We start from the raw sequence: 16600 nt of genomic DNA on the forward strand, positions 1-16600 counted from the left end.
GTGCTTACTAATTCATTCCAACGATGTAAAGGTTTTGAATGTGTGAGGAAGTGCTTTTGTATTACTTTTCTCTGGGGAAAAAAAAAAAAGAAAATTCACATTTTAACCCTTAACTGCCCATTCCCTCCAAGAATGGTAACATTTTTAGATGAGGAAGAATGAAGTTTGCCTGAACAGATTCAAGAAAGGAAGGGGATCATAGAACAGACTCGCTTGATACATGATTAAATTGATATTTCCTTGAAGATGAAGCAGAGGAGAGCCTGTGACAAGGGGTCCAGGGGCTAAATTTCTTCCAGGCTCCACACTTGCTAATTCATTCTCCAGTTCAGATGTAGACATAGTCTCTAGAGTTATGATGATTTTTTAAATGAAGATAGTTACTTCCATAGAGCTTATTTTTTGTTGTTTATTCAGGACCTAGTAATTTCTAGAAGTAATAAGAGTTATTTTTATTATAAAATTATAAGATTTTGATTGGAAGTACATTTTGAATAGCATTCTTTCTTCCTTTATCCGTTTATAAATTTAAAGTCATCTTTTCTTTCTTCTGTGGACAGAGAATGAATACTACCCTGAGTAGTTTGAAGGAAAAGTCAATACTGCACAATGCCCTTTACCTCTTTTCACCTGTCTTCATGTCAAACCTGACGTTTCAGAGCTAATGTTTGCAGGTATGCTGTTTCCTTTCTCAGAACACTTTCTGGAACCTCTGAATTGCAGTTTCCCATAGTTTTCTTTAGAGGAAGGTCATAAGCAATTTCAGTTGTTTATTTTAATGTATTTTCTGTAACATAAGACTTTGAAAATATAAGAAAATATTAAGTGAGATGATTTTCTGGTTGCAGAGAATATTCCATGAAACTAGTAACTAATGTATTTTCATTTACTGTAATACAATAAAATCATGGATACAATCAATAACTCAATTTTAATTATCCATTCCTCAGTAACTTTTGACAAAATAATATGCCTGGTGCTTTTAGGTAGTGCAAATTATTTTACTTGTTGGTTATCTTTTCATTAATTGGGTAATATGATCTACGGTTGTCCCTTGGTACTCATGGGGATTGGTTCCAGGACCCCATATGCAAAATGGCACAGTATTTGTAGGTAACCTACACACATTCTTCTGCATACTTTAAATCATCTCTAGGTTATTTATAATACCTAATACAGTGTAAATGCTAGGTAAATAGTTGTTATATTGTTTAGGGAATAATTACAAGGAACAAAAGTCTGTACATGTTTAGTACAGATCAAATGTATACATGTCAACAACGTTACATTTTCTGGAAATTTTAAAATATTTTGATCTGCAGTTGATAGAATTTGCTGAACTCATGGGTATATAGAGCCAATTGTATGTTTGCCATTCAAAGTGCTGTTGTAATTTTATAATTCAGCACCTAAAATGTTCTTGTGTATATTTGTTGTGGTTGATGAACAAATGCCTCATTTTGTTAAAATCTCAGGAGTGAACACTTGTTTCCTCTCAAGCTTTGCTTCTTGGATACTATAAAAGTGCACAACACTACTCGGGAGGCTGAGACAGGAGAATGGCATGAACCCGGGAAGCGGAGCTTACAGTGAGCCGAGATCGTGCCACGGCACTCCAGGCTGGGCCACAGAGCGAGACTCTGTCTCAAAAAAAAAAAAAAAAAAAAAAAAAAAGAGAGTGGGGGCACAATAGCATACTTTTGGGAGGGCTCTGTCAGTGTTAGTCTGCAGCACAATGGCATTTCTGATTGTGGCTGGTGGGCTTCATCCTACTTTTAGGAAAGTTATCTGAGTGACTTCGGACACACCATGAGCTTAAAAAACCATCATGCATGGTGTGTAATTAGCAGATATATATCCAGAATCCTTTTGTAATTTTCAATTTTCTCTCAACTGCCTTTGTCAGACAAAAATTTTGAATAGTTTACAAAAGTTAGCACACAAGGGATCCACTCATTCAAATGTTTATTAAAATATTGGCTAAAATGTTTGTCATGCTTATGGTTCAGAAGGCACTTATCACATTTGCTATTTTATTCCATATTTCCTACAACCAGGGAGTAGGCATTTTTAGCTCTCTTTAACAGAAGGAAAAACAAAACCTCATAAAGATCAAATAATTTGCACATTGCCACTTAGAAAGTAATTAGCAGTTCTGAGAATTGGTTTCAAAAATCCTTTATTCTTTTTATTTCTCCATACTAACTTCTGATGTATACATAGTGAGTACCGACTATATGGATTATAGTCTGCCAGGCGCTAAGGAAGAGCTCCTTTTTCCTCACCACAATATATTGTCCCTACCCTTGCAAATGTTTGGAAAATTTGCAATAAATATTAAAGAAGTTAAGGCACAAGAGAGTACAGAGCTGTTACTATACACTGTCATTTTGACCAAGTTATATAACCTCTGTTAGACCCAGTTTTCTCATCTGTTAAGTGAAGATGAGACTTCTCACAATGTTTTGCCAAAAAATGAGACAAAGTACATAAAACAATGGCAGGCCCTAATAACAAGTTTCCAGTACATTTTAACAATTTTGAATGTTCTATGAAAGCTGTGTAAGAAAAGTCAGAGGTCTAGATCTTAAAGATGAATAGTATACATATGTAAAAAACCTGCACGTTGTGCACATGTACCCTAGAACTTAAAGCATAATAATAAAAAAAGGATTTGAATATGAAAGGCACATTTAATTATTGGATTGTGGAGGGGGGCGTGTAGTAGGGTCAAGGATAAATCTGGTATGCTCAACAGCAACAGGGAACCACTCATCTTGGGCTAGAATGGAGTTCATAGTAGAGAGTTAAGACTTTATTACATAAGAAAAGTAAGCACCATAATGAAATAGCTTTCCCCCCCATAGCTATTATCTTGGGGAGTTTTGAAATTTTTGGAATTGGTTGGTCTATAACACTTGCACGCTAGTCAGATTTTTGCATGGCCAAATAAATCATCCTTCACGCAGGAAGAATTATGATATGGTCAAAAGAGCACTACATTCTAATTTAGAAGGCTTGTCTTACAATACTTCCAAGGTGAATACCTCAGACTAGTCATGTAATCTCTGATTCTTATTTTCCTGCTTATCTAAAAAACATATTAAGCCTAAGATTTATCTTCCAGAGCTATTAAGGCAATAATATGAAATATGCAGAAGATGAGACTGAAAACTATAAAGAGACATATAAATATAATAGTTTTATTTTTATTGTCATGATTGTTCTGGACTTTTCACAGTGGTTATATTTTATTCTGAAGTTTTAGTCAATAGCTATTTTCAAAGAAAACCTAACTAAAATAATTAAAGAATAAATAATATTTGGGTGAGTGGATATTTTGGGTTATTTTAGACTGAAAAAAAAAGCTGATTTACATCCAGTTAGTAGTCTTTGGATCTGGATGTGTCTGAGTTTGACATATGCCTAACTGCAGCACTGCTACTGAGATGAGTGGTGCACCATTAACCTTCATTGTTAAGCTTCTGCGATAAGGAGGTTTGAGCTGTGTCTTCCAACAGATTTAGACAAAATCATTAAACATTAATTATGTGAATATTGTACCCAGATAAGACATCTTAAAGTTCATGTCTTGAGGGTTCAAGTAGCTTTACTTGAGTTATTGAGAAAAAAAGAATAGAGACATGTCTGTAATTTATTCTTCTAATATATGCTTAGATTGAAAGTGGCTATGTAGAAGAAAAAGTTGAGGTAGTCTCTGAATTATATTTTTAAGAGTCAAATAATCAAATTAACTTACAGAAGTTTTATTAACAATTTTACTTCAACAATACTGGATAACATTTTCCTTCCATCTTGGAATAATTTTAAACACCTTTCATTTAGAAATTTCTTGGAAATTTTCAACAAATAAACATTGGTTTTAAACTGTTAGAAATTCTTGAATCCTCCACTACATCACATTGCAGAAAGGACTTAAAACATTCATTTAAGAATTTCCACTGGTGAATAAACTGCATTTATGGATTACAACTTATGGTTATGAACTTAACATGTTATGAAACATCATGCTAAATGTTTTGACCGACACTATAGGAGTACAAATACAGTACTTTTCCTCAAGAAAGTTATAATCCTATTGAAAGAGACAAAAATAAAGCATGGAAAAATTCCTATAATATACCTAGACCTGACATAAGTGTGTAGACCTGACATAAGGGTGAGATATCTTAGAGATTTAGTATAGTCATAAGAAAGGCTTTATGAAAGTGATGAAACTTGGATTTAAGTTGAATGTAGAAGGATCTATCAAGTACAGGTAAAAAGACATCTTTATATGGAAACAATATGAGAAAATGTTCAGAAGGGAAGCCAGAGTTATGTTCTGGGAATCACTTAAGAAAAACAAACAAAAAAAAGCTAGTCTAGGACTTATGCACACATTGGTGAAGAAAAGGTGTTGTATTTGGAGGCACCATTAATCCCAAGTTATGGAATTATTTTAATTCCAGACAGAAGTGTTTTATTTGATTTTATGATAATGGGAAATAGTTAATGCTTTTGTGCAGGGCAATAAAATTATTTATGTAGTGTTTTTGAAAAAGGTACTTTGGTGACCAATGAAAACAGAATGGAAAGGAATGAAGCTGGAAGCAGAGATATCATTGTGCTTTTGTGATAAGGCCCTGGAACTAGGGACATACTGATAAGAAAAGAATAGATGGATATGAGAGGCCTAAAAGTCATTGGTGTGATGCAATGATGGATTTGATGGAGTGATAGCATGGTTTACTGAAGTAGGTAAGCTGGCCTGGGAAGAAGGGGGATGAGTTCTTATCTAGGTACGTATAGTGGGAGGAGATGACAGAATATCTGAGTGTAAGGGCCCCAAAGGAAGTTGGAAGTACATGGAGGTGCAGGAGAGAGGTTGGATCAAAAAGTAGAGTCACCAGCAGGAGAGAATTAGTTGAAAACTAACACTGTGAGTTCTTCAGTGAGGGGTGCAGGGCTCCTCTTAGCTTTTGAGAATGCCTTAGTTACTGTGTGCCCAGGCCACAGCACTAATCAAGAAGAGATCGCTAGAAAAGTAGGAACCAGGAAGTTGTTATGCTTCAGTTCCCATGATAGGGCTGTGAAATTGAGAGATAGGAAATTCCTTGTATGAATACAGGAATTTTCCTAACAACCTCTGATTTATTGTTAGTCATGTCTCACGAGTTTCATATAAATCATTGTAAATCACACCACTTTCTGATGAAGTATATGTACCATTTGGCTTTGACATATAATGAATTACAATGTTATCAAAGTTGTGATTTCATCTCTTCCTTCACAAAAGGAGGATGTTGTGACCTACCATTGAACAAATAATAAATATAGATCCACAATTCCTTTTCCAAACCTTTGGTGATGTGTGTTTTAGAATTCAAAATGTTTGGATTTTAGAGATATAAAGGTACTCGTATTGTGTATTACCTAATACCCCAGTGGGTTCTTATAATCAAACAGTGATATTTTTCCAGTAGGATATGTAAATATCCACGTCAAGTGGGATAAATGAATTATAAGAGTCCCCACTGACATTCAAGACTGATTTCTCACTAAATGAATTCAGATCAGATTTTACCACCAAATGAGTAACAAAAAAGCTTGCGAATTTTGGAATTGTTTGGATTTTGTTTTGTTGGATAAGATATTACAGACATATTACAATTTCAGAAAGAGAAAAGCTAGAAAAAAAATGAAGTGGGACAGAGAATTATGAGTTGGGCAGGGGTGGATGATGTTGGGATTTTGTAATGGACCATTGGCAAAGACCCTAAAATAAAGATTAAGTAGGAGCAAGCATTATAACTGCAGAAGGGAATAGCAAGTGTAAGATGCTGAAGTGGGAATGAGCTTGACTTCTTTGAGGAACAGTAAGAAGACCTGTGCTGTGCAACTGAAGTGAAGTGGGATACGCAAGACAAACTGTGATAGAACATTATTAAGAGATGTGGTCACATCTCACAGGCAGTGCGATCTAGGCCAGGATGGAACCTTGTAAGCCCTGTTTTTATTTTCAGTGTAATGGGAAGCTTTCAGATGACAGTGGTGTGCTGTGATTTATATTTTTAAAGATTTATTCTGGCTATGGGATATCAAAAAGATAATAGGTGAACAGAGTAAAAGCATTTTAGGAGACTATTGTGGAGGTCCAGGAGAGGGAGAGAATACAGCAATTTGTATCAGTATGGTCATGGTGGACAAATGGATAAGTGACCAGGTTCTAAACATACCTGGTGATAGTGTCTACAGCACTTTATTTTTCTCATGTAAGCTATAAGGGAAAGAGAACCATCAAGGGTAATCCTAAAGTGAGTAGTGGCATGAATAATAGTACCATTTACCAACAAGAAGGAGAATGAAGGAGTTGCAAGTGTAGAAAATGGGAATCAGAAACCAGGAGTTCTTGCTGAAGACATTAAGATGCAGATGATTATTAGACATAATTATACCCATGGGAATACATGAAACATAAAGTGGCTACTATTTATTGAGCAATTAAAAATGTGCTATGTCCTCTTCTAAGCTCCTTACATTTCTTAACTCAGTAGATCTTCAAAACAATCCTACACACTGTCTACTGATTTTATTCACATTTTATAGATTAGGGACCTAAGACAGAGAGAGAATAATACCCAAATCAGTAAGCACAGTTCATAAGCAGCAGAATGGGATTTGATCCCAGACAGTCTGGCTCCAGAGCCCCCGCTCTTAGACAGTGTACGTCTCTGGCACTGTTACCATGTTTTTCTAAGACATTCAACCTAAAAACTTGGTATTGCAATCTCGTGGAGTTAGAATAGATGGTTAGTAAGCAAAATTAAAGTGAAGGTGAAGAAAAGGTAAATGTTAGAAAACATTTTATTTCATTTTAATAGACGGTTTGAATTGTTAAAAAGAGTTTAATTTCTTCTGTCTGCTCCATTAAATTTATATCTAGTTAGCAGTTTTCAGTTTTCTATTCTATAGAATGAAAACTGACTTCAAAAAGACATCTGAGTTTTAAATAGAAAATGTATCTAATTTCTGCAAATTAGAAGGGATCTTTTGGTATCGTCTTGTCTTACTCACCTCTAAGCGTTTTTCCCCCAACTTCCACACAGTGTCATATACATAATGGACATTTGGTAATGTTTTCATTTCGATATTTTAAATAAGTGCGTGAGAATAAGCATGACATTATTCGAGTGATCATTAACTGTGCATACCATGCTGTAGCATTTTCCTATTCATGGATTGCCTTGTTTTTAAAATGCTTTCAGATTGGGTTGAATTTAGTCCATACGAAATTGGCATGGCTAAATATGGTACTTTTATGGCTCCTGACTTGTTTGGAAGCAAATTTTTTATGGGAACAGTTGTTAAGAAGTATGAAGAAAACCCCTTGCATTTCTTAATGGGTAGGTGATCAAAATAAAAATATATCACTGATTTGTTTGACTATTTTGAAACCTGGTACATTTTAAGTTATTTTCCGTTTCTGCTTTATTTTAGGTGTCTGGGGCAGTGCCTTTTCCATATTGTTCAACAGAGTTTTGGGCGTTTCTGGTTCACAAAGTAGAGGCTCCACAATGGAGGAAGAATTAGGTATCCTAAAGATGTGCTTACATTGATACAAATCTTGCTACATTGATAAATTTTATTAACATATATGGAGAAAATATTAAATCTTCATAAATATTTCATTCATTCTGAATTTATTAATAATTTGGTTGAATCAACCTAAATATATCCTAAAAATATTATGTAAGGTACTTCTTAAGTATTATTTTGGCACTGAAGTTATAAAACTCATAAAAATCATTGATTCCTAAGAGTCATTTTTAATAGAACACATCTCTATTCCTTTTTTGCATTATACTGCTAAACATACTATTTTATTAGAAAATCTTCTTTTACCAAATACGAGTAGCTTTTTAAAGATTAGATTCACCAACAGCTAAATGCAATGTTTACACTGAAGTTTATGCTTGTCACAGTTTATTTAACCCTTAAACATTAACTCACCAGAATTCTGTTAGCATCTTATACTAATCTATACCCAAAAGAAGGAAAAAAAATCAAATCACCCCTAGTACACTTAAACTAGTGATTTTTGATAAATCTAACCCATTAGCCTATAACAAATTATGAATATTTACAAAACCTGAGAAAGTAGACAATCTCAATTGGGGACCAGTGGTTTTCATTCATTATAAGAATACCACAGAAACATGTTTTCTTAAATTAATAAATTTAATTTAAGCAAACAAAAAATTTACATTCAGTTTCTTCCAAAAGCCTTGCCACCTGTATTTTAATCAATACTAATTTTTGTTTTGACTGTTTGGACTGATAGCATAAAGAAATGGTGGCATGCTAAATCTGAATTTGGAGCCATAACAGCAGGGACCTGGGAGAAATGCTCAATGGACTTTCAGCACAACTACCTACTATCTCTTCTCTATCTGGGAAGTAACACAGATCTATCTGAGAACAGAGAAGGTGACAGAATAACACTGATGACTTTTTAAATAATTAATTTACTTGAAGAATGCTTGCATACAAAAAGTTTACTGCAGGAATTTTAAACAAGCTGTCCTTGGTTATCCCAGGCAACATCAGTTGATTCAATTAAGTTTACATGAAAAAGAGAATACAATTGTAACATTAATTGGAACAGTAAGTTGGCTTATAAGCAGTATTACCACTGCTCCCACAAGAATTGATTTTTAGTTATTTGATAATTTATTTAGTATTTGTATTTAGTGTGGTAAACTCCTGTAGTTCATAATATTTTCAAGAGTGTCATTTGTATTTTTGGTTAGTTCTTAATGAATAATGGAAAAGTTATCTTAAAATTTCATTGGAGCCAAAGATTTTAAAATAAAAATAAAAACAAACACAGAAATAAGGCACCTTGTGCTTGTTTACTTTCTGTCCTCTGATCATCACCTAGTTAATGAAGAGACAAGGTAGGTGGCACTCATGAGCCTGCTATGACATTTACCACGGGGCACATTCTCTTAATAGTAACTGCAAGGCAACGTGTATAATGATAAAATGATCTTACTTGATTTCTTTTAATGAACATTACATCCCAGATGAATGTCCTGTTCCCAACTCTTCGTGGAAATAACAAACTCTCTCTCTAAATTATGTGAAGATTTAAAAAAAAAAAAAAAAGAAGAAGAAGAAAGAGAAGATCACATATTGAGGCTTGCTTCCTGTGCCCTTCTGTTGAATAATCCAGATAACCTAGGGTTTGTTGTTTTTTTCTTCTTAAGGCAGGAAGAGAATAGGACTGAAATAACATATCTGAATGTGGGTGAGGCAGTGGCTAAAAGCCAAGGAAAAGGAGGAGGTTTATACTAGGTAGTTTTGAGAAGGTTCTTTGTTGAGAAGTTTCCTTAGAGGCTGGCAGTCTGGCAGCTTATTGACTCGGACTGTGTGTCAGACTGAGGAGGAATATCGTGTATGTGTGATCCGCCAGTCGGCAGGAAGCATGTTACCTCAGATTAAGTAAGGATTTCCAGAAATGAAACCAGAGAGGTGACCAAGAGGACTCTGAGGACTCCTGGTGACTACTGTATCCTTTGGCTGACTGAAGTCTACCTCCTAAAGGAGTGTTCAGAGATTTTTGCTTTTTTGTGTTCTTCTTTCTGAAGAAAGACTTTAAGGTAAATTGGGCTACAATCAGGTAACTCTGAATGAAATTATTTACTCTCTAAGGAGTTTTGAATAAATGTGAAAAATTTACACTTTTGAGAGATGGAGTTGTACATTATGCTAGGATGGAAAATATGTAAATTCAGAATAGTTAGCTATTCATATCATGAAGTCTTCCTTACAAATAAGAAAGTATTTTGCTGAACTATTTTCTTAAACTATCATATGTGGCAGAAAGAAAGAAAGGAGAAAGAAAGGAAAGGAGGAAGGAAAGTTAAGGAAGGAAGGAGAGGAAGGCAAGGAAGGAAGGAAGGAAGGAAGGAAGGGAGGGAGGGAGGCGAGGAGGAGGAGGAGGCAGAGGAGGGAAAGAAGAGCAATAGAAAGAAAGAAAATGCTTAAGGAAGGAAAAGAAAATACATGTAGGACTAGAAACACACCTAATGTATATGGCACCTGGGATAGATAATTTCTTAACATCTCCCACACCCCCATGTAACAAAATTACTATTGATGATAGTCATGAAATGAAACTAATAATATTAACTTGTGAACATTTTATCAAATTTCTTATGTATAATCATGCCAGTAAAAACTTAAAAAATAAATGTCAATCCATTGCCTTAAGCATTTATTAACCCTTCCATTACCTGCTCTTGCTCATTCATGCACATTTTACTTGAAAAAAAAAAAAAACAGCTAGGCTGGGCACGGTGGCTCACACCTGTAATCCCAGCTCTTTGGGAGGTCAAGGCAGGAGGATCACTTGAGTCCAGGAGTTTGAGACCAGTCTAGGCAATAGAGTGAAACTTCATTTCTACATTTTTTCTTTTCTTTTTCTTTCTTTTTTTTTTTGGTGAGCCAAGTATGACGGCCTCTGCCTATAGTCCCAGCTACTCAGGAGGCTAAGATGGAAGGGTTGCTTGAGCCCAGAGGCAGAGGTTGAAGTGAGCAGAGGTCATGCCACTGCAGGCCAGCCTGGGTAACCGTTTAAAAAAAAATAAAGAAGAAAGATAACTAGCTATTATGCTAGATTTTACTGCTGTCTTTGCCTTAAGGATTTCTGGTTGTTATTTTAGTTTTTATAACTGCTCTCTTAATATGTTCTGCAGGAAGCACAAATTCTTGACACCAAAAGGTGAATTTCAACTGATAATTTTAAATATTATTGAAAGTCAAAAGATAATTTATGTTAGTATCTTTCATTCGTTTTAAGAAAACTGTTTTGTAACTCACCTGTAGATTTTGGTTTTATCCTTTATCTTCATAAACACCACTTAAAATATCTAATAAAGAAAAGGCAAAGTTTTTGGTATAACAAGGAGCTTCCTATAATCAAGTTGTTATTTTTTTCAGAATTATGATAAACATAAAAATTTTCCTCTTTAAATCATGAATTAATAAATATAAACTAACTTTTCATGTGCCAGGAAGTTTTGTTTCCAGTGAGAAATCTGAAAACATAATTAAATATAATAAATCTAGAATTATTAAATGGATTTGAATTTATACTAGTAGAGCTAGTAGATCTCACTCTGTGGTTTTGGTCAGATTACTTCTTTGTAATACATTTAATTGTTAATTTTGACACCTGACGTGCTTCAATTTTTTTGTTTTCTTTCCACAGAAAATCTTACAACAAAGCATATTGTGAGTAATGATAGTTCGGACAGTGATGATGAATCACACGAACCCAAAGGTGAGTGAGTCAGGAACTTCTCTGGCTGAGATCCATGAGGAAAGGATATGAACACTTTGTCTGATTTTCTCACTCAAGATGCTGATGGTAATCTCCACTTCAGACACGGAAGTGATACAATTGTAGTTTTCTGTTGAGAGAGAGGATTGCATGTTGCATATCTAACAAAGTAGGCAGCACATATATATCCCTAATTCGTTTTGTTTTAATACCTCAAAAATACTATAAGTTGAACAAATGAACAGATCCGAGATGGTAGATAGAGCACTGGGCTTCTCAGCATGGTTACTGTGATTTGGGAACCGTTTTAGATGGCTTTAAAAATTAAAATTTTGTCTTCTAGAATTTTATTATTAAGTAACATGAAAAATTGTATTCTCACTCCATTTCTGACCCTTATTCTACTGGCTACACCCCCTTTCTTGAGACGGGATTGGTGATGAAGTGGGGTAAAAGTATCAAGAACTTGTTGCGTATATTATTCGATAGTATAAATGAGCCCTTTTACATTTTGGCAAGGTAGTTTTCAGTTTGGTGTGGATCGTGATAGTTGGTGATGGACTTGGGGCAGAGATAACATGAGGATCAGATTGGCAACAAGTATGAAGGTCATATTTGTTTTGAATGTTTTGTGGTAAAATAGATTATTTTGAGACAGTGTTTTGAAATAGCTATTTATAAAAATGTTCCCAATAGTTAAAAGAGAGCCAACAAACAAACAAAAACAAAAACAAAACAAAACAAATGGAAGACTTTATAAGAACTGGATGTATCTGTCCTATTACAGTTTCAATATGATCATCTAGATTTTAGAAGATATTAGATGCTTTCTGGTCCAAAACTTAATTAATTCCACTAGGCATGGAAGAGCCTGTTTTATCCTTGCTTAATTATTACTAAATTTAAAATTCTTTTTTCATAGCTGGGCTATTACTTCCTCAGAAGCTGTGTTTGTGTGAATTAGAGAAAAGCTGCCTTCTCTGGAGAATGTAGCTGCACAGGGCCATGGCTTGGCTAGTGTGTGGTGTCTTGCAAACATTAAAAAAGATGATTCCTTCTCTGGGCAGCCAACGCTTTCACCTGGGCACAAGGCTTGGCTAGATGAGTGCAAGCTGGGTTCAGCCCTGATTTGCCGCCCTGTCCTGCTGCATTATGCAGCCCATGATCTGCCTAATCAAATAATGGCCAGCAGCCCTGATCATTACTCAGGAACCCCAAAAGAACTGTGCCCTGGAAGGAAGCAAGTCTTCATCCTGGCTCCTTCATTTTTAAAATTTAAAATTTATATATATTTTAGTTGTTGAAGTTCTTTTTGTTTTGAATTTCCTTTTAATGAAGGAAGCTAGCCATTGTAAAGGGGATAGATATCGTATGCCTAGCATCTCTAGAATTATTTGTGTATTGATTTAGGGGCTACCGAGGAGATAGAATAACAGTTTCTCCATTATTAAGTATTTCTATAGATGGTCAGTACATTTGATAACCCCTACAGTACTAGCTGAGTCTTGAGGCTGAGAAGTTCAAGGACTGTTGAATATGGCTGCTTTGGTTTTAGGACCAGCCTTGCTTTCAGCATGATATTGAGTTATGTGGTTAAGGTTTTCTTTTCGGCTCTTGGTATTTATTTTTTCTCTTTTACATGAGTTTTTAGAGCAGTTTTAGGCTCAAAGCAAAACTGAGTACAAAGTACAGAATTACCATATGTCATATGTCCCCTGTCCACCTTCCATCCCCCCACCGCCTCCCCCACTATAAACATTCCACACCAGAGTGGTACATTTGTGAAAACTGATGAGCTTAGGTTGACATTATTATCAGTCAAAATCCATAGTTTACATTAGGACTCAACTGTTGGTATATATTCTGTGGGTTTTGACAAATATGTAATGACATATATTCATCATTATACATGTCACACACACTAGTTTCACTGCTCTAAAAATCCTGTCTCCTGCCTGTCCCCCGCTCCCCCTACCCCTAACAAGCACTAATCATTTTACTCTCTCTCTATTGCTTTGCCTTTTCCAGAATGTCTTATAGTCAGAATCAAACAATGATGTAGACTTTTCAGATCTTTCACTTAGTAGTGTACATTTAAAGTCCCTCTATGTTTTTTCTTGGCTTCATAACTTTTTTTTTTTTTTTAAGCACTGAATAATATTCCACTGTCTGGTTGTGCCACCATTTAGTTATTCATTCACCTACTGAAGAAGGTGAACTTAGAAAACTTGAACTTTACTTTCAAGTTTTGGACATTATGAATAAAACTGCTAGAAAATCTATGTTCACATTTTGGTGTAGACATAGATTTTCAATTTATTTGGGTGAATACGATGGAGCACAATTGCGGATCATATGGTAATAGTATATTTAGTTTTGTAAGAAACTGTCAAACGGTCTTCCAAAGTGGCTGTACCATTTTGCATTCCCTACCAGCCGTGAATGAGAGTTTTGTTGCTCCACATCTTTTAAACATTTGGTATTATCTATGCTTTGGATATTGGTCATTCTAACAGGTATGTAGTAATATCTTTTATTGTTTTAATTTGCATTTCTCAAATGACATTTAACTTGAAGCGTCTTCTCATATAAATATTTGCCATCTGTATGTCTTTTTTGATGAGGTATCAGTTCAGGCCTTTGGCCCATTTTGGATTGGGGTTGTTTTCTTATTATTGAGTTTTAAGTGTTCTTTGTATGTTTTGTATTACATGTTTTAATCAAATATGTCCATTGCAAATAATTTATTTCAATCTGTGGCTTATCCTTTTATTGTCTTGAGACTCTTTCATATGTAGTCAAATGATTTTGAGCAAAGTTTTAGATATTTTCATCTTTAGTTTCTTCAAACCTATCCTGGAACCATTACCTTCTCTCACAGAACTGTTGCAATCGTTAAATTAGCAAATGCAGACAAAAGGGCTTTAAGTTGTAAAGGGTGATGCAAATAGAAATGTACTATTACTGTTATGACCAGTAAGCAATAAGTATCATTTATATGTTGACTGTTGGTTTTGTCCCACAAGTGATGCCGTTATCAAAGGTATCCTGGTATGGAAGTGGGGCTTATTGGATAATAATAAGAAAAGTAAGAAGCCATAACCCCAAAATCTTTGGAAATAATTGCGTATCTCATTTATATCCTGTGTAACTGGAGATAGAAATCATTCATTTTAAAGCCTGAATTGTTCTAGTAAAAGACATTTTTTGCCCTGTTTGGCGTTAGAAAAGTGTAAGAGTAGAAAATAGTGTATTTGTTTTGGTGACTATATAGTCATCTGGATTGGTTACTGAATGAAAGATCTCTTCATTTACTCAGCTCAGTGAAACGAATAACTGTGAAGATAAGGATTATAAATCATAAAGACACATGCACACATATGTTTATTGCGGCACTATTCACAATAGCAAAGAGTTGGAACCAACCCAAATGTCCATCAGTGATAGACTGGATTAAGAAAATGTGGCACATATATACCATGGAATACTATGCAACCATAAAAGGTTGAGTTCATGTCCTTTGCAGGGACGTGCATGAAGCTGGAAACAATCATTCTCAGCAAACTATCACAAAGACAGAAAACCAAACACCGTATGTTCTCACTCATAGGTGGGAATTGAACAATAGAACACTTGGACACAGGGTGGGGAACAGCACACACCGGGGCCTATCGGCAGGGTGAGGGGCTGGTGGAGGGATAGCATTAGGAGAAATACCTAAAGGAAATGACGAGTTGATGGGTGCAGCAAACCAACATAACGCATGTATACCTATGTATCAAACCTGCATGTTGTGCACATGTACCCTAGAACTTAAAGTATAATAAAAAATATATATTTATGATGGTTTTGTGTATGTTTAGTTTACATTTATTGAAAATTATGAAGCTGACTATAGAATGTCTTTTTTCTCTTTGTCTCAACACACACACACACACACACACACAGAGTCACATACATATACATACACAGTTTTATAAATGTGTGAATATTTACATACAGGGTTCCCAGAAATCAGAAAAAAATGGGATTTAGGCAGGTGAAGTTATACACTACCATAAATTGTTCTTTGATTTTGATTATGAATAAATAAGACTGATGATGATGATGATGCTTCTGCTGCTGCTGCTACAACTGTTTCTGCTACTAGCTAGTATTTATTAAGAATTTAATATGAGCCGGGCACTTTTCTAAGAACATTACATAGATGCACAAACACAGTTAATTCTCACAACTTTAGGAGGTTTATCAATGAGGAAATGAAGGAAGAGAAGGGGAAAGTAATTAGCAAATAGTGGAGAGAGGGTTGGTACCCAAGGAGTCTGATTCTGGAGCCAATGCTATAAATGACCATACAATATAGTTTCCCAGGAGAAATGATGTATGCATAGGTTTTAAGGAAAAAGCCATTTAAAACTGCTTCTTTGGGGTGATTGCTGAATTTTAAAATGTTTAGGCATTTGTTTAAATTAAAGGCTTTTAAATCCCCAAACTTTATAAGCAAGGATGAAATGACAGGTCATAAAATCAATAGGTCATAAGGGTGTTTATTTAGTAGCAAATATATGTTGAATCCTTTAGCTCTCACTCCTCATTTTACAGAAATCCTGAATGTTTGTTAAACAGGATAAAATTTCTTAAGGTAACTTAAGAAATATAGAGGATAGGCCGGGCGCGGTGGCTCAAGCCTGTAATCCCAGCACTTTGGGAGGCCGAGGCGGGCGGATCACAAGGTCAGGAGATCAAGACCATCCTGGCTAACACGGTGAAACCCCGTCTCTACTAAAAAATACAAAAAACTAGCCGGGCGAGGTGGCGGGCGCCTGTAGTCCCAGATACTCGGGAGGCCGAGGCAGGAGAATGGCGTGAACCCGGGAGGCGGAGCTTGCAGTGAGCTGAGATCTGGCCAGTGCATTCCAGCTTGGGTGACAGAGCGAGACTCCGTCTCAAAAAAAACAACAACAACAACAACAACAACAAAAAAAAAAAACAAAGAAATGTAGAGGATAGAATTAACCACTGTGGATTTTCTGTGTGTAAATTATATGTGTGCATGCAAGTGCGTGGAAGAAAACAATTCAGGAAAGAAGGAAAGTGGGAAAATGGAAGAAATTTACCCAGAAATCTGAGCATAGACCAAGTGGCACTGGCAAGAATACACCCTTTACATGCACTATAGGTAAAAGGTGGACTAAGAACAACTTAAGAACAAAAATGATTAACTGCAATATTAATCTAGGCAAATAAACA

At 35.3% G+C, this 16600-nt stretch overlaps 1 protein-coding gene across 1 annotated transcript in view; it reads left to right on the forward strand.

Moving 5' to 3' along the window:
- Positions 1–16600, forward strand: part of PLA2G4A (phospholipase A2 group IVA) — a 157846-nt gene that overhangs the window by 105112 nt on the left and 36134 nt on the right. Inside the window, 3 exon segments of the mRNA XM_017863705.1 lie at positions 7269–7406; positions 7501–7593; positions 11279–11350. Coding sequence (XP_017719194.1) covers positions 7269–7406; positions 7501–7593; positions 11279–11350 — 303 coding nt within the window.

The sequence above is a fragment of the Rhinopithecus bieti genome, unplaced genomic scaffold, assembly GCF_001698545.2.
Source record: "Rhinopithecus bieti isolate Rb0 unplaced genomic scaffold, ASM169854v2 scaffold_69822, whole genome shotgun sequence".
NCBI classification, from domain to species: domain Eukaryota; kingdom Metazoa; phylum Chordata; class Mammalia; order Primates; family Cercopithecidae; genus Rhinopithecus; species Rhinopithecus bieti.